Source organism: Fukomys damarensis, unplaced genomic scaffold, assembly GCF_012274545.1.
Source record: "Fukomys damarensis isolate Sample0158 unplaced genomic scaffold, DMR_v1.0_HiC HiC_scaffold_24, whole genome shotgun sequence".
Lineage (NCBI taxonomy): Eukaryota > Metazoa > Chordata > Mammalia > Rodentia > Bathyergidae > Fukomys > Fukomys damarensis.
Window position 1 is genome coordinate 56,058,749 of NW_022900936.1, and position 19,277 is coordinate 56,078,025.

The window sequence follows — 19,277 nt, forward strand, 5'->3', positions numbered from 1 at the left end:
CCGAGGTGCAGCCGGCTACACTTCAGAGCGCTCGGAGGAAGCCCCCGGCAGGCAGGGTGTGTCGCGGGCCTGGAGAGGGCGGGCCGGCTCCTGTGCCAGCTCGGTGCGTTACTCAGAAGTATAAATCCCGCCGGAGCCGGCGCGCGGCGGCACTCACGTGTGTGCAGACCCGGTGAGGTCCCCTGCTGCACAGGCACCTGTCGTGTGAGTAGCTCGGGGCGTGGCTGCTCCTCGGACGCTCGGTTCCAGTGCTGTTTCTCTCCAGGCGCCTGTGTACCTCCCTCAGCTCCGGAGGAGAACACAAGAAGTTTAACGGGGCCGAAACTGAGCAGATTAGGGGAGTAAGAGCGGAGGCTGGCCCGAGAGGGTGGGAGCCACCACCTCCTTCCGGCCAGAAAGGCATTTCGGAAAGACCGGCGTGACAGAGGTGGCCCTGAAATGTCTAGAGAGCCCGAGCAGTGATGGTCTCTGAGTGAGCGGCACTGGTCATAGCCTGGCCAGTTTGCGGGTGAGAGGGATGCTAGCACTTAGAAAGGCAAGGAGGAAACTCAGGATGGGGACCATCTGCTCCCCCAACCCCAGCGGGACAAAGACAGCATTGGAGGTCTGCAATGCCGACTGGATGGCCTCGCTCCCCCCTCACCTCCACGACGTCCCCCTTTCCAATCTGGCAATCCCAGGTATTTTTCTATTCCTGCTTGTTCACACTGTGCTGTAATTCTGCCATTTTCGTGTTGTTAATGGGTCAGGTTGCTTTTCTATTGTGCTGAGAAAACAGATGTCAGAGACTTCTCTTAATTCCAAACCAAAAAACTTAAACCAAAGCAGCTGCTTTCAAGGGATGTAAGTACACCCTGCCCTTGATTGTGGGACTCGTCAGCACAGCATTGTTATTTCTTCTTTTGCTTTGTTTATATTTCACAGCCTTAGTTTGCAAATGTTAACCCTGTTCATGTTGGGGCTAGCATATGTGAAGGGTACGTTTACTTGAATCACTTCAAGATAAAAAGGAGAGCTCAAGGATAATGAATAAAAAGTAATTAACTCTTTTAGATGTGGATCAAAATTAAAATTGAAAAGTACTTCCTTTCTCATTTACCTGACCCTGTCTAAGAAAAAAATAGATAAGCATTAGAGAGTAGGTTCAGAATCAGGGCTGAGCATAAAGACACATACTTTTGTTGTTGGAAATGCCAGAAATAGAGGCTGCAAGCTTGCATCACAGGCAGTCATTAGGTGTGATGAGGCGGTGTTTGAAGCTTTGTCTATATATACACAGGTGTCTGCCTGACTGCTCTAGAACTACAGCTTTGAAAAGCTCTTCTCCAGCCATTGTCTCTTTGTTAGGGTTTTCCTCCTTGACAACATTCTCATTGGATTTGTTAAATGTGAACTTTTCCTTTCAGTGGAAAGGTTGTTCCATCATGGTTTCTAGGGAAGGATGTTTAGACTACAGTGAGTTTGGCCTGGTGTGTTGAGTGAGTACAATGCTGATACTTGGAAAGCACTCGTGGAGTAAGGGGTGGACTTGTGCCAATCCTTCATCTCATTTGGAGACATAACAACTAAATCACCTCTAGACTCCTAGACAAACTCTCAAGCATTCCCTGGACCAGTCTCCTTTTTTTGGTGGCTGAAAAGATGACCTCATGCAACCCCCAAGCTTTGCTTTCTCTGCACGAGGATAGTTGTGCTGGCTTCAAATGCTCACCTTTTCTTTTGGAGGTCTTCCAGGTTCGTTGTCCTCATGATTCCTTGTTGGTTCCGAGCCAGGAGAAGGACACTAAATTTCTATATAGCTATGGTCACTTCTGTTCTGCTACACATTAACTCACTTCTTGGGATATGTCATATGTCATGTGTTTCATTCAGAGTATGTCTTTTCCATGTTTAATTGATGCTTAATTGAGTTGTCACTGAGTTGATGTTTAATTGAGTCGTCACTGAAATGATGCATGGGCCAGTTTTAACATGAGTCATTTGCCTTCAGGCTTTCAATGGAGTTATTTTGTTGGGAGATATGGCAGGTAGTATGTGTTTGCAATCAGAATGGCATCTTAGGCAGGCAGTAAATGGCCATATCATTCAGGGTATGTCTGAGCTTCCTCCTTCCTTGTTGTGCTTTGGACATCTAAAACCTTAACAACAGCTCAGCTGGTGGCTTGGCTATGTATTCTGACTCCGTGACTCTAGGAAGACTCTAGGCATTTGTCCTGTGATCTAGACAGTTCTAGAATGCCAGGGGGAAGCAAATTCGCGGGGACCTTTGCTATAACTGGAAATTCTGTGGTTAGCTGTTGTTGAGACGCAGGTTGTTGAATCTTTTTTGAAGTCCAATCTCCTAAGCAAAAAGGAAAAAAAATGGCCCTGACTTCTCAAAAGATACTGAATTTGCTACTGTGAAATGTCCTCTTCCCAAGAGTGATGTGTAATGTAAGCTCAAGACAGGAAAATCATATATTAAGTGCTGACTCCCCCTTACTAGTTCTCTTTTCTCTACCTGGAGCATAATATTCCCCAGATAAAGCTGACAGTCAAATTCTGACAAGACTTGCTAGGAAATTCGGAAATGGGGAAGGCATTCAGGAATGCCTTCTCTTCCTTTTCCCTTCACTGTCACCTTCATCATAATAGTTGTTTTTTTCTGAGCTCCACCATGCAGCATTCACTGACATTACCTCAAGTTCTCACACCTCCATGAAGTAGGGAATGATATCCTCATTTTAGAAATAAGGAAATTATTGTCCAGATCATTTAAGTAGTTTTCTAAGATCACATAGAATTAAATGGTAGAACTAATATTTAATTAAGTCTTTAGGTAATTGCACAACCCGTGTACTGCCCCTGTGCCCTTGAGGGGGCCTTGGGAAGTACAGAGCAGAGGAAGCAATTTCAAGCCGAAAACCAGATTACACAGACCATATTCTGCAGCAAATGAAAGAATTTTTAGAACAAAATGGTCTTTTTCTGAGTAATTATGTATCACTGTGAAGATTAGCTTAACCTAGATGTATTCATATTATGCATCTGAGATAGATAGATCTGTATTTTCTGGTTTAGAATTGAAACCCAGTGTTTTAAACTCAAATTTAAATTCAAATTGTGTGTGTGCATACACGTGTGCACATGTGCACACTCGCATACCCAATCTGGGGCGTCTGAAAGACTGGGCCATGTTTGTCAGGAGGAGGGGAATGCAGCAGTGACACAGGAAAGGTCAGAAAAGAGGCGGGGGCTCTGGTGATAACAGCAGAACTGGGATGGAGTAAACTATGTCAGATTGGAGTGCACCTGCTGCATTGCCTAAATTGTGACGGGACAGAACATGTGCGAATGTGCACCTCTTGACAGAGCCCTGATGTATTAGTTTACTTCTGCAAGTGTTAAGAACACCTGTTTACCACCAGTATCACCCACACATATTGAAATATCTTAGAGAACACCTTCAGAATAACTCTTATTGCAAACTGTATTAAATCACTTGTCTGAAGTGTAAAGGATTTGGGGATTTAAAAAGTCAGATTTTTAAATTAAAGCTTTAAACCCTCTATACATTTTCACTGATGTTAGCAAATGTTCTGTATGATGCATAATGCTTTTCAATGAATTATTTTCTCTATATATTCTAGTGCTATTTCTTTTTCTTTCATTTTTAGTTGTGCTTTCTCTTTTATTAAAGGTAAACTATTTGGTCTGCTGGGAGGAACCTTGAATTTAAAGGTCTTGAAATCTATGCATAGTTTTGGCTGTGTGATACTGAAGAATTATCTGAATTTCTCAGATATTAGTATAGATTCTTCTTTTGTAAATAAGATATTAGATTAAAAATCATTTGATTAATTTGAGAGTGTTGTTTTGTTGCCTGTTCTTTGTCCAGATGTAAACAGATAAAAAGGGTGATTGAATCTTTTTAGGCCTAAGGGTCATTATTTTTGGAGAGCCCCTATCCCTTTCCAAGAAATCATTTTTGGTCTGTGTAAACAAGGGTTCACAATTGTCCAAAATAAAGCAGGGCATATTTTAGCATCACACAAGGGGCTGTAGATTCGTTAATATAAGTGAGTTTTCACCTCATCAAGTCCTGAGTGCATCATGGAAACTTCCATGTTCAAGTCTATGAGAGACCAAAAGGTAAATCAGGCATCCATCCTGCTATTAAAGAATCTTGTGCGTGTGTGTGTGTGTGTGTGTGTGTCCATGTGTGTCACCACCATACATAGTTTTTTTCTTTTTTGCAGAACAATTAGGGTAAATGTTAAAACAAAGACACAAATAATGTGTTGTAGAATCACACAAAATAGTAAGATTTAGCTTTAGGATGAGAAACCACTTTGTTAAGAAAATGGCATTTGACCGTTTAGGTTTAGAGAGTGCTAAAAATTTCAAGAGATATGGGTTCAAAGTTGGGAAAGGCTTGGGGTTCAAGGTTGGGAAGGGGCTTTCCAGGTGAAATGAACCAAGTGTACTACATTGTGGGAGTGTGTGTGTGTGTGTGTGTGTGTGTGTGTGTGTGAAATGGCTGGAAGACACACCCTCCTTCCGTCCATGTCCTTTGCTAGTACCTTTAGCATTGTACTTTTCATCGCATTATTTATAAATGTTTACCTTTCCTATGGTCTGCAAATGACCCACAGGTAAATGATATTATTTAGTTTTCTTTATAATTCTAAATCCCAGTGAAAGGTAGCAGCTCAGGTATCGGTGATTGTTGAGAAATAACTTGGAGAATTATCAGTGATTGTTGAGAAAATAATGTGCAGCAAGCTGGGATTAAGAATGCTAGAATAGTCTTGCAACCACCATAATTTTTTATTGAGATCAGAGCTAAAAACGAATACATTGGTTAGTTTCGCCTTTCATGAATAGCCACCTGAAGCTATCCATCCCTGATGTTTTGCTTCTTATTCCTGTAGCCCTGGAGAAGAACCATCACAAACCCTCTTGGACATGAAATTCCGGGGGCAGATGAAGTGATCAGAAAAGTCAGGGGTAGATCTAGGCCATAACATGCTTTCTAGGAACACTTCTTTCATCTAACATAATTTCTGCCTCTCTTCTTCCCTTAGCAACTTGGAGGATGTCATCTTTTCTGCTGGCTGCTGCCTCTCCCTGTTCCCATTTCTTGTTCTACTCTTAACCTCCCTTCCACTCACCTGACCTATATCTGCCTCCCCTTTCCAGGGTCATCCCTTTCTCAGGTGCCTCTGGCTGATCTCTGATTCCCAGATGGCTCTGTTTTCTCGGGTTGTTGGTACTTGTCACTTCTTTTCTTTCCTACTTTCCTGGGAGCCTATCCTTTTCCTTTGCAGCTGTGCTTCTGACAATTTGGTGATTTCTACAGCTCTTCTCCCTGTGGGCCCATGCTCTTCTCATATGAATGACATAGGGATAAAAATCATTAGGAGAGCAGAATAAAAGAACTGTGATTCAAATCCTGCTTCTGGAAGTTGGACTTAGAATGCAGCAAATCTGTAGTACTTGTGGAAGTGAGAAACTCCTAGACTATGTCAGACTGAGATAAATATTTTATGAATATATATGATTTGAAGGTTTATTTATTGAAAGGAATATCCTTAAAGTACAATTAAAACAAAATGCAAAAAAAAAGAGCGGTGAAGGTAAAAACTGTTCTTATCCATCCTTTCCTAGTTTAAGCTCAGATCCAGTCAGGAAGTGCCCCCGTGGGATCCTCATGAGAAGTATAAGAGCATATTGAGCTAATTTAGCTAAAGAAAAAAGAGACCTCAGTGCTTGTTTACTTTTTTGTTGTTTTTGGGCCGGAAATTTAGCTCAGCGGTTCGGTGGCCTGCCTTGCAAGCACAAGGACCTGAGTTCAATCCCCGGTACCAAAAAAACAAAAAAAACTTTTTTGTTGTTTTTTGGGGGTGTTTTTGTTATTGTTGTTTTGTTTTGTTTTAGTATTTTGCTTTTTCTGGTTCTCATTGCCTGTGTAGAAAATAATATTCATTTAAAGGAAAATTATTAATTCTAAAGATATTTATTGAGTACCCTTTTGTGTCAGGTAATGTGTCAGATAAGGTGATTATAGAGCTGAATAAGAATGACATGATCTTAGAAGAAAGGTAAAATGTAAGCTTGATAAAGTGCAGTGTATAAGATACTGAAGACATTCCTCATTCAGCCACAGAGTTATGTTCCTGCGACTAGATCATTAAATAAATTGATGGCTAAAAGAGGAATTGTATATAGTAATTGTACATAGCATGCCCATTACAATATTTAGAACAAAGGAATGGTCTAAGGAAACACCAACTTGATGACTTTGGTTTTAGTTGCATAAATCTTATTGCAGTGCTGTAATGAATAACAACATACAACTATAGTACTATACTATACAAGTAGCAAAAATTACAGTACTGTATAAACAAGGCATACTATACAAAAAAGACACTGAGGTTCTATAAACAAGAGGTATAGAATTGTACAAGAAAAAAAAGACAAGTCGTAAATCCAAGTAGTGAGTCGTAAGTCTGAACAAACATTAAACAGGTAGGTTGAAAAGTGAGGAATATCTGTATAATACAGAAAATCAGCACCCAAAGTCCACTACTAGTAGTAGGAAGAAAGCTTAATAGATTGGGTATCCACAAGGAGGTGGTCTTTGGGTCAGATATGAAGAATAGAGCCAATGTTATAGGAGAAAGAATGAATGTCAAAATACAGAGGAACTGCCGGGCATGGTGGTGCCCTCCTGTAATCCCATCACTCAGGAGGCTGAGACAGGAGGATTGCTGTGAGTTCGACACCAGCCTGGGCTACATAGTGAGTTCCAGGTCAGTCTCAACTACATAGTGAGACCCTGTCTCAAAAAATCCAAAAACCAAACAAAAGAAAATACAGAGGAACTGAGGAGTGGAGGGTATTGTGACCTTGAAGAAACCCAGGCAGTCTTGTGATCAGAGCATAGATTTCACGTAAAGAAAGATTGGAGATAAGGCTGAAAAAGTAGACAGTAACTAGATCCTAATGAACCTTATATGTCATACCTAGATTGAATGAAATAAAAAAATAGCCACTGAAAGACTTGGTTAGGAGTGGGTGAAAGCACATAAAAATAACTGCATATGAATGAAAGGAAATAAAACAACCCAGCAATTATTAGAGATAGTTAGGAGAAAGAAAACAAGCTAATTGTTTCCTTCACTCTATTCAATATGTGTGTGTGTGTGTTTGTGTGTGTGTGTGTGTGAGTGAGTGTGAATTATCTTCCATATGCTCAGCTGAATCTCAGGCACTGGTACTTCTATGTGTTCTCTGCCTTCAGAGTTTACAGCATAGTTGGAGAGATGGGCATTTAATCAACCTGTTGTAATATAAGATGCTGTGTAAAATAACAAGGGAGACATGGGTTACAACTGGACAAAGCTTGTGGCTAGGGCATCTTGGGAGTCCAAGGAAATCTGGAAGAAATACTGATAAATTAAGCTCCATCGAATACATGGGAACCTATCCTTTGGGATATGAGGACCGGATAATAGTATTCTCAGAGGAGAAACAAAGTGGGTGAAGAGTTTAAAGTTTAATGAACCAAAATAGTTCATTACAGTTGTGCCATGATTTATAAGGAAGAGGTCAGCAGGGTGGTAAAAGATTTAGCTTTAATTTGACAGGGGTGTGAAGCAGCTTAAGCAAGTGAATGAGAAAGTTTTGTAAAGACTACTCTGGCAGTAACAAAATGTGAGGAAACCAGGAAGACCTGTGACCGAGGTGCCGAGTCAGGTGTGTGAGCTCATCCAAGCAGGAGGTGATCTAACTTGAGAAGGAGCGCAGAAGAAGAGGGACAGACTAGAGATGCTTCAATTGGATGGTAAAAGAGAGGCACAATGGGAGAAGGTGGCATTCTCAGAAATCCCAGTACCAGAGAAGAAGTGGAACATTTCAGAAATAGAAGGGCGTATGTAGTGCCCAGCAGGATGATTTCAGAGTTAAACCTTACATTCTACAATTTGCCCAACTCCTACTCTCACCCTCAGCTATTATATTCAGTATCAGATGGTTTGAGTCTAAAGCTGGTAACTATTTTTTTAATACTTTTTTTAGATTTCAACTAAGACTTCGCTTCTTTCAGGAAACGTGTCCTGAATTTTGAGTCTCTCCCACATGCTAGTCTAGCTTTCTGCCTGTTCTGCTTGAGTTCTGTCATTTCTTGCTCAACTGTGTCCCCAGCCATATTGCTTTCTTGGTGGTGAGGTGGGCTTGGCTACATGCACCAGACCACAAGCTAGCTTTGAAATAGAAACTTTTGACTATCACAGTCATCAAATATCATTTTTTTCACACATGGCATCCAGGGTTGCACCAAGATGCTGAATAAAAGCAAGAGAATTTTGTAGTAGAATATTTAAGTTAATTTAATGTAACTTACTCTTGTATCCTAAACAGTTGTGTGCTTTTCCCTAAACCTTAGAATCATCTTTCATGTTAAATAGAAACATGATTTCTCTTATATGGCAAACTTATAAATAAAAGGCAAAATAAAAGACAGATGAGAGGAAGTAGGGAGATAGATCTTTTTCAAATGGAAGGGGGATCAAAAGGTAGAAGTGGGAGAGAGGTGAGACAAAGGAATGGGAAAGAATTAAGATGTGTATATGCATATACCATCCACGTACAAGGAATGTAATAATTGTGTAATGCAAACATTTTATTTCTAATAGAATTGGAAAACTGGGAAAAAAAGAAAATAGTTTTATCTAAGAGCTAGAAGGGTCCTCAGGAGATGAGCAAGTGCCTCTTGTGAGGAGTTACTTTATGAAAGATGATGCATCTGTTGGGAGGCAGAGCAGTCGGTGCATTAGCAGAATACAGGAAGAATTTATATTTGTGAATAATAATAAATTCTTATAATCTATATAGTATCTTAGTTGGGCTTTGGTTTGGGTCCACTGGACACTTGGGGAAGAGAAAAATCTGAAGGAGGACAGATACCCATCTATATGTAGACGGCTTTGAAATGCCTCCCGTATGTGGGAATGAAAACCTGCTGGCTCACATAAATCACAAGATGTGAACTGACTTGGAGAAAGTATAGGGTAGTGGAATAACCTTGTGTCCTGCAGAGCCCCGGAAGGGTTGGTATCCTCTCCACCTCTCAGGATTCCCCAGGGCAGGAGTAAGGACTGCTAGAGGACTTCAACCAGAGAAGCTCTTGCATATGTATAATATATGCATGTGTATGTATACATATTTCATTCAAAAAGATTGTAGGTCTGGAAAGCACATGGAAAGGCTCTCATTTGCTCTGAGTCTCATTCAGCCAGTTGGGGGTAGCCCGGAATCCCAGGTCAGTGTCTATCCTCAGAGAGTGGGATGTCCTTTGGCTTCTCCAAACATAAAAAAAAAAGTGTAAGTTGATCAACATCCTCTGATTCCAGGCGTCCTACCTCATACATTGCTTTGTTGACTGGGAATAAATAGGAATTCAATAGGCAACTGATTAAAAATTAAACTGGCCACGTGGCTGTCTCAGATCTTGCTGGCAGTTTGGTGATTATTATTAACACTCTCCCACATGCCTCATGGAAGATAATTGAGCCTGATAGGTGAGGTTATCCCTTTGACTTGGCAAGAAGGTTTAAAATGTTACATTTTAATTTGGGAGAGACTACTGAATGGTCCCCTTGACCCTGAATCATAGATTCATTGTTGAGTAATTTTGAATATTCTAAAACTGCTCCAACTTTTCTGCACTTGTTAATATGAAGTCAAATGCTGCGTTTTTCCCACAGGGCTAATTCAGGCATGTGAAGTAGAAGGCCCCAAGGAGAAGACAATAGAGCAAAATTCACACAGTTATAAATTTCCTGGAATCTACTCTCTGGGACTTTTAAAATTGTTCAGTGCAATATTTTATGACGACTCATCTTTAACCCATCCATTATGCTTTATTTTTGTCCTTTTCGTTATCTGACATTCTTCATCATTGACCCAGATAACTCAAGCTAGGAGATAAATGAAGCTGGGGGTAAACAGGTGCTGGGGTAAAATGGTGGAAAGAGTGAACTGTACCTACGTGAATAAGGTAGATGAACCAAAGAGAAGTTTGGAAAGGATCAGGAGACTTAGGCTTACCAGCCAGAAACAACTCTGCAAACATCTGTTCATTCTGGTATGCATGCTTGCATTTATTCTACAAGCATATGTTCAGTGCGTACTATATGCCAAAAGTATACTAAGTGTGGAAATACAGGCATGAATCAGACATGATGCAGCCCTCAGAAACCTACAGTCAGGTGGCAGAGACAGATATGGACATAATTACCACCCAGTGTTCTAAATTCATCAGGAATGTATGAAATGCCATGGAATTCTAGAGGGAAAGAGCAGGTAAATCTATGTGTGATTCTGAATCAACTGCATCTGAGTCAGGTGATTCATAGACTTAATGATTTTGAACTGTGTCACAGGTAAGTAATTAAAATGGAAAAGCCAAGGACAGTAAGATAGTTCTCGAGGAAAGTGACGCTCTTCTGTTATTTATTTATCAGTACTGTGGGTGCTTTCACACTGATCTATATCCCCACCTCTCTCTCTTTTTTTTTTGAGAGATAGGGTCTTGCTAAGTAGATGAGGAGCCCAGGATGGGCTCCAACTTGAAATCTTCTTGTCTCAGCCAGCAAGAGTGCTAGGATTATAGGCATGCACCACCACATCAGCTCTTTTTTGTTTTTTAAGACAAATCTTTTACTGTATACAGTAATCATAGGCCCAGTTCTTATATATAACTTCTAAATTACTGTGTTCTCAGCTCAGGTCACAAAAATATTTTAACATGCAAAATTATTATTTGCTCAGATCAGATTTATCATACTTATTTGGAGAGATTAAATACCAAAGTTGTATATGTTTTTCTGTAAAAATTGAAAAATACACGCTCACTGTTACATTTGTTTATAGTATTTTTATCTTACTTTGATATTTGCTTTTGTTATTTTTAAACTGACACTTGATAATTGTATATATTTATAGGGTACAGTGTGATAATTCAATACATGCAAATATTGTGTCTATAAGTTTTACTTGCATAGAAATCAGAATACAGAAGGCATTCAGAGGGTAGGTTCTGGATATAAGATTCGGTCCTTACTAAAGCAGATAGAAGATTTATTGTTACTAAGGGTGTGACCATCTATAAGAAGTTTAACTCCTTATTTCAGAGTGTTTTCACCTGTAAAATGGAGATACTTTATCAATTTCACAAGAACAAAGTCAGAGAATAAACAATCAACAAGGCCACCTTTAACTTAACACTGATTATAAGTTTCAGGATCTTGAAGATACTTGATGATTTCTAAGGAGTCACATCCTTAGATTCAAAGCCCCAGGTAAACAAAAATACTCATAGAACTCACCAAAAGCTGTCTACTCATTACTGTATAGCACCAATTGTCTTAGTTACTCTTTTGGTTGCTAAGACAAAAGACCTGACACCCAAAGTTAAGGGAGGAAAGGTTTATTTGGCTCATACTTTGTAAAGGTTTCAGTCCATAATCAGCTGGCTGCAAGGCAGGGTGGCATGGCAGATAGGCCTTGCAGAAGAGAAACATTTCATGGCAGCCAGAAGGTAGCAAAAGCAACAAGGGAACCTTAACAGCATCTTTCTGCCCTTTTTACATTATCTAGGCTACCGAGATTAGGATGGTGCCAAATTAGTCGGTCTGCTGGTTTAGTAATCACACACTCTTAATCCTCGCATCACACACTCTTGATTCAGCCACCTCTGAAAAAGCCACATATGACCACATGAGGCTTTGGGGGGACATCTAGACCCAAACCATAACACTATGAAAGATTTATTAACAGATTACAGACAGCTAAGGGAGCAAGTGCATAGGGTAGAGTTTAGAAGTGTTCCAGATATGGAGCTTTCAGTTGTCCTCACCACGTGGAGTCATGGACAGTGTCACTGTACCTTCTTGGAGTTCATAGGTGAGAACACACACAGAGTATTGCTAGCCAGGCAAACTTACCGAGTGTTAGTGTCCAGTTTGTAATAGGCCCCTGCATGGCTAACATAAATATCTAGCCCTTCCGGAAGTTAAACCTACACCCCTGTAACTCAGAAGGCACCACTATGAGTCACATCCTTAGATTCAAAGCCCCAGGTAAACAAAAATACTCTTCAGCAGGACATCCCAAAGGCTTCTCAGGAGCCTAGGGCAAAGACCAGACTTCTCTTTGGGTAAAGTTAAATTTTTTCTGACACACCAGAGTTGCTTAAAAAACAAGATTATATCTACTGTGCAATTAGAACATAGCCTACATAGTATAAAACAAATGTAACGACTTGTATATAACCATCACTGTTAAGCATTGTTTTTGTTGCTTAATATACGTAATCATAGTAGATACTGCAAGAAATTTTTTAAAATGAACAAGCTGTAGTTCAGATATTGTATATGACAGATACAAGAGTTCAAATAAAGCCACTGAAAGCAGAATATGGTGAGTCCCTAGTAAAGCAGGGAGCCGCTGCACTGGGTAACTGGATGAGGGAGTGGATACTTCCATATGGAGGTTAAGGAGTAACTAGATGGAAGAGGACGCCTTTGAGCTAGGCTGAGAAGGATGGGTGGGATTTTGGCATAAGGAGAAGGTGTATTCCTGATTGAACAAAATCAGAAGGGAAAGCACAGGTACCTGTAGGGAACAGAAAAGGGCTGCTATGGCTAACTATAGAAAGGACAGGTGAAAGAAACGGGAAAATCTGGTGAGAAAGACCTAAGCCAGCTTAAAGAGATTTTCAACATTGTGCTGGTAAATTGATGTTTTGTAACCTATACAGAGCCAGAGAATTTTTAGGACCTGAAGAAAACCCTAAAAGGAACATTCCCTTTACAGCCCATCTTTGAATTGCCTTCTTCTCTGCTATAGCACCCTCCCTTCTAATACCTACCTCCACTTCACTTGGTCAGTTACAGTTTTTCCTACAAGAAACAGCTCAGAAACAGCTTCTCTGCAAACTTCTATGTAATGGGATGGGACACATTATACCCCACCAGGACTGTTTCCTTGTCTCTGCATATACAGCTGTGTTTTGTCATACTTCCTGGCTGACTCACAGTAAGCACCTTACAGAAGAAGTAGAGAGAGGGAGAAAGGGAAAGAGGAGGAAAGGAGGAGGAGAGAGAGAGAATCTTGAAATACCTATAAAGGATTAAAACATAAAGAGCAGCTGTTGCTGGCACTCCTTTGTGAGACTTTGGAGATGGGAAGGGGATCTAAGGATGGGAGAAAGATAGGGGAGAGAGGGGGAGGGAGAAAAAGGATCCTGGTGTGATCTGTACTGTGTTTATTCTGCACAATGCATGTATTTATTATATATCACAAAATATACTAATATAAAAATATACTACTATAAAAGTCAATTTTTGGAAAAGGAATAGATGTTTCTGGTTAACTTAAGGACAGACTATGACATGCAGAATGCAAGTAATAATGCCTACGGTAAAACCAGTCTTGTAACTACATTCTGAAGTCTCTTTAAGGTATCCCAAGGCTTTTAAATAACAACATCTCTAATAGCAGAAATGTAATGGGCTGTATGTATAGCACTAACTAGGTGTCCAACATTGCTTTGTTTCATTTATATAAATAAACCCAGTTAATCCTTACAACAATCCAGTGATGTAGGTACTCATTTATTCCCATTTTACTGATGAAGAAATTTAGGCACAGAGGTTAAACAGATTGCAAAACAATCCTGATAACAAGACTAGAATTGTAAAAACTGGGTCTTGCCAAAACCATTTAAATAAAAAATATTCATAGAGTTGGAGCCTGACCCAGTGTTGGCCTGTAACTTTAGTTCCTTTTGTTGGTTGTAATAAAGGGTAGTTCTCCTTTCATCAGAGGCTGTTTCCATTCCAGGACTCCAATGCCAAACACCCATGAGGATGGTTATTTTGAAGTGCTGCATGCTGACCTGTTCCAGCTGAACAAGTCGCTTTTTTTTCAAAACCAGACATCTTAGAGGCATTTTATTGACTCAGAACAAAAACAGCCCAGTGGTTTAAGTGGTCTATGTAGTAATCACCCAGCAAGGCTCCAGCAGAGGAAAAATCTTTCTGTCTCTTTACAGAACAGCATCACAAGGCATTAGCTGGTGTGCAAGCTCCTCAGAACACTGATCTTCCAGGGCGGATGTGTTTTCACTCACTTCCTGCTGAGTGTAATGTACAAATGCCCTTTAAACCCATCGTTTCATGTAATTTAAAGTGCTGCTTACAGGATTTTCCCTCCGCCTTTTTCCCTTTTCTTTGTCAGAGCACTTGGCTTAGTCCTTCGTTTCTAGGAAGAAAAAAAGACCTCTCTTGTCCTTGTATCTAACTGAGAAGTTTCCCTGTGTCTTAGTCATTCTTTAGTTTGTCAAATGAATCTTAACTCTGCTCTTTGAAAAATTCCAGCCAATCTAGGTGAGTTTCTTTTTCCTCAAAGTTCCTGCAATAAATTTCATTAAAAATGACCAAAACCACTGCAGCAAAGGGAACCATCACATAAATTGTAAACAAGAAGGGAGTTTCTAGCTAGTGCATTCAATCAGTACCAGTTAAGATGGTGCCTGTGAGTCTGTGGAAGTGGGGGGAGGGGTTTCTCTAACAATTTGATGAAATTCTCAAATGAGCCAAAGGAAATAAACACAGCCACCGCTTAGGAATTGATTGGCTTTTTTTGCAACTGTCATAGGTTAAATCTACAAGCACATTTTCTTATTTCTATAGTAAGTATGAAAGAAACATAAATAGGCTCATAAATTCCATTGATGAGTAATTAGTAAGTAGAAGCATCCAGTTCATTACAAGAGACCCTGAAGCTCATTCACCTACCTTCCTAAGTTTAGAAGCAAAGGAGAAAAGTGAGTTCCAAGTATAAATTTCACCCAAGAACTCAGAGCCAAAACAGCACTGGAGTCAAGTCTCTGAGCAGAGGAATTACAAAGGAACCACCTCCTGTGTTGAAAGAAGGTTAGAGTGCCCTCGTGTGTCCCTACAGAGAAATTCCTTCAGTCTTTACTCAATTTAAAATCGCTTTCATCTCTCCATCAATATTCCTGCACTGGGTTGAGGGCCAAGACATTTAGTGCTAAACCCAAACTGTGGGATGTGACCAAAAGTAAATGAGTAATGCATTTGAGTTGTTTAACCTGCAAGGATTTAGAAGCGATAATGTCATCCCGGAGTATCTCTGTGAATTAGGGTCTGACAAACCTGGGCTTCTGTCCTAGGGAGCCACTTGCAAAAACTAGTAGCATCCCTCAACTAGTAGCAAAACCGTTCTGAGCCTTAGATTTCTCATCTATAAAATGCAGGTACATAAACACTGTCCTGCTGAATGGTGGCAAGATCGAGTGCATTGGAGTTTTGTGATGAACACTCGATACATTGAAGTTATTTTAATTATTTTCAGACAAGAGCCAGGGATCATAAGAAAGCTAATAATGAAGCTTTAAACTTGGAAACTTTGGAGATATAAACAAAATGTCTTAGTTCTTGGGTGAAAAGATTTTCATGATTGCTGTAAGCACAGGTAAGGAGAGGTAATTTTTAAAGAAATATATGCCAAATATGTGATTCCTCCATAATATTTTCTCGCAAATAGGGAAATGTAAGTGGTGTAGAACCAAATAGCTTCCTCCATGGAAACTCTTTCAGGAGTAACACCTGATTTGTGTCATGAAGGGTCCGAAAAAGCTCGTATATTAGTAAAGAAAATATTTGAAAAGTATATCCTATTTGTATCATTGAGCCACTTTCAGAATGCTTTATTTATTGAGAAGCTAACTGTATTAAAATCAATAAAACAGAGGAAGAAAACAATAGCTGAATGAATTCATCCTTTGATTTTAAAATTTCAAATCTTTATGACATGTTATCTCAGCTACAGTATTCAGCACAATTACGATAAATCAAGTGTTTTTGCCCCATTGAATTTTCGAAGGTTCTGCTCTCTAGTAGTTCCCACAGCAATCCTTTCCCTATGCATGGGAGAGAAATACCATTGCTTACAATGGCAGGAGACTTGACCTTTAAATGTCAGTGCAAGTGCAGTCTGGCCTTTCTGTCTGTGTTGTCCATTCGCTTACTGGAGAATTGCAGGAAATAGGATCATAGTGTGTCTGTGGGGAAGGAACACATCCCGGGTACCTGCATCTTTTTATTACATAACCAAGGGGAATAAAGAAAGAATTGGACTGGCTGCTGTTACCTCCTTCTTCCGGGTAAAGAGTCCCAGGGAGGTTTATGCAGACTGCCAGAGCAGATAAAAGGCTGCTCAGAGTTATCAAACTTTGTACCTGAGCCCCAGTGGCTGGCTTACCCTTCCTGGTAATCTGTTACCCTTAATAAGGCAGACACAGTACATGAGGCCAAGGCATTTATTATTCATAGAAAGTTTCTCATCAGACTCATCTGTGCTTGTGGAGGAACAGAGCTGGAGCCGGAGTCTCTGCAGTGGGACCTGCATTCTCCACTGTGCAGGGCTCTGCCAGGCAGTGGGAGGCTTTAGCTAGACTGTGTGCTCAGACCGCCTCAGTCAACAAGTGAAAAGATAATTCCTGCCTCATACTTGGAACCCTCCTATTTGTGCAGATTAACTGAAGTGTGCCTCTTCTGGCTGTTGTCGTTCAGTAGTATTCATGAAACGCTGTTCCTGATGTTTGTCTCATTTTCTCCTCTATCCTTTTGGGCCTTAATACTGTGCATTCCTTTTCTCCTTTGAATGCCTCTAAATCTGTATGTATGCCTTGGCTTATCAATGCTTATATTACTGGCTGTTGTAGGAGGGTTTTAATTATCATATACCAAGAAAAGAATTGTTCATAAAGGGGTCCTTTCTGAGGGATCCATCTTAATCCAAGAAGCTTTCCTTGGATTTTCCACCTCCTTCTCTGCCTCTGTGTATTAGCACCCCCTTTCTCACCTATCCCTGCCTCAGGGACCCTGGTGCAGGTACTAGATGAGATAGTACCAAGAGGGGAGGTCTGACATAGTGAAGATCCTGGTGGGATGAGACCGCAAAACAGAGTCCAGCCAAGCCAGACACAATTGTACTTCAGACATATTAATAACAGGACATCCTTCAAATTGTCATTTAAAATGTGTTCATTATTTAGCAGAAAACAGAAGTGAAATTGTTAACTGTCTTTGGAAGTCTCCACATCTCTCCTCCAGAGTCCCTCAGCCCTGTAAGATCCCCCTGTCTTCCTCCCTTTGAGGGTCACTCAGCCTCCTCAGCCTTCTCTTATGGCTGCTTAGCTTCTTGTCCCTTCCTTAGCAGAGTGGTTGAAGTGCTCCCCATATTCTACCTCTAAACTTGCTAACACCCACACAGAGATTAATCCTGTTTCAAGTGTATGCAAAGCCCTTAATACAGAGACGAGTATTTCAGTCGTGCTTAGCAAACAGAAGATGCTGTGGTTACGAGGATTCACTTTGCTTAGAGGCAAGAGAGGATTAGAAAGGATTCACTTCTTCCTAGCACATGTTCATATTCACAGTAAGGAGTTTACCATGTGCATTGAAGAAAATAGTTCTGTCTTAACACCTTGCCCATTTTGTAAGAAGTTACTGATCAAAACTCCCATTGACTGGCCTCAGATTTGCATAGTGTCCCATCAGTGCTTTACCACACCCTGTAAACTGGTCATCTCTGTCACTTCTCTGTGGTGTGCCATAGCTGTTCCTGGAAGCCCTCATTCCCATGGAGCTGGCCACTGTCCTGAATCACAAAGATGCTGGAGAGGGAAGTGACCTGGGAAGACTCCCCTGGGAAGTCAGGGCCTAACAGCAGGGAGTCTGAGGCTAGCTGAGACAGAGCTCCCTGAGGGCTAAAGAAGGACCCCTGCATAGTCCTTGTCACCTCCTGAGAATGGACAGGCATGCTGAGGGGTGAGCAGGTCCTAAGTGCCACTTCCAGAATCCTGGCCTTGCTGATTAGCTGCAGGGCATGGTGGGATGTGTGTTTAGTCACTTGTAAAATTAAGTAGTAAAAATTAAGAAATTTATGCACCTAAATACTTTGGTAACTGAGAGGACATTAATTCCAAACAGCCCTCTAGATATCCCTGCTGTAAGAATTCTTACTACCTAAACATTTCCTCTTAAAACTTAACAGCATTTGTTTTACTGGTGGTTCAGGATCCAAATCCAAACCTGAGAAAAATAGCCAGAGTTTTGAATCACATGATCTTGAATGGAAACATTTTGACTGCTTTCATTGTAGTACATTTGAAAAAACAGATTTAAAACAAAATCATAGGTCATTAAAACTCATGTACTTTTAATGACAGTGTTTGAGGAGTGAAATCTCATTTTAGCCCATTTTATAAAGCATAATGTTGAAAGATTTCTTAATTCCATCAAGACAGAGTCTTCTGGTCCCTATAAATCAAAGCATGAAATCCTTTCATTTTCTCAAAAAATCCAGCCCTTTGAAAATTGCTTGATAAGTGAAACTCTAAATTTTATCACCAGTTTGAGGAGAAACTGCCCAGACTCAGTTTCTGGTTCCAGTTCCACTTGGGATCTGTTCTCTCTTCCTTCTTCAGAAATAGGAGCACATCACTATCTCTGGCTCAGATACTTTATATCTTTTCTCTCTGTAGCATAGTGCTGCTTTCTCTTCTGCTGTCTGTACTAACCATCTCTGGCCCAGCATTTACTGCTGCCCAGACATCTTCTGGTAGCTAGCAGCATGAGAATGACCTGACTTTACTAAGATAATCTGTGAGCAAGATTTTTAGTCTTTGTGTTCAGTGTCTTTACTATATTATTGTCATCATCGTTGTTGTTGTTGTTGATTTGGAACAGAAAAGGGTCTTTATAGCTAAAATCATATTAATTTTTCCAGAACATAGAATTATCATTCAAAGTGTATATTTTACATTAATTTAGAAAAAAATAAATTTGACATTCAGTGCAGTTTTATGCAGCGTATGCTCAGATGGGTAATTTGAAAGTTAGCTGTGTGTGTGTGTGTGTGTGTGTGTGTATACGTGTTTTTAAACTGCATTATTCCAGGTTCATGTGACAGACAAGGAATAGGTTAACAGTTGGGGAAATAACATGAAAAGTACAAATTATGTTAACTAGAATTCAGGCTGAGATAAAATAGATAAGTCCTAACTGAACAGTTTTACTGTTCCTAACAGAAAATACATAATCATTCTATGTGTGTCTTCAGTGCAAGCTTACAATGGATCAAACCATCTTAATTTCAGTAGAAATCACATGATAAAGTCCTGATAAAAACATTAGGAT

At 40.2% G+C, this 19,277-nt stretch overlaps 1 protein-coding gene across 1 annotated transcript in view; it reads left to right on the top strand.

The window, feature by feature from the left end:
• The first annotated feature begins 6 nt into the window (after window positions 1-6).
• Plcxd2 (phosphatidylinositol specific phospholipase C X domain containing 2) overlaps window positions 7-19,277 on the top strand; it is a 46,968-nt gene continuing 27,697 nt past the window's right edge. Inside the window, exon 1 of the mRNA XM_010630150.3 lies at window positions 7-680. Coding sequence (XP_010628452.1) covers window positions 518-680 — 163 coding nt within the window. The 5' untranslated portion in view covers window positions 7-517. The remainder of the gene's footprint in view (window positions 681-19,277) is intronic.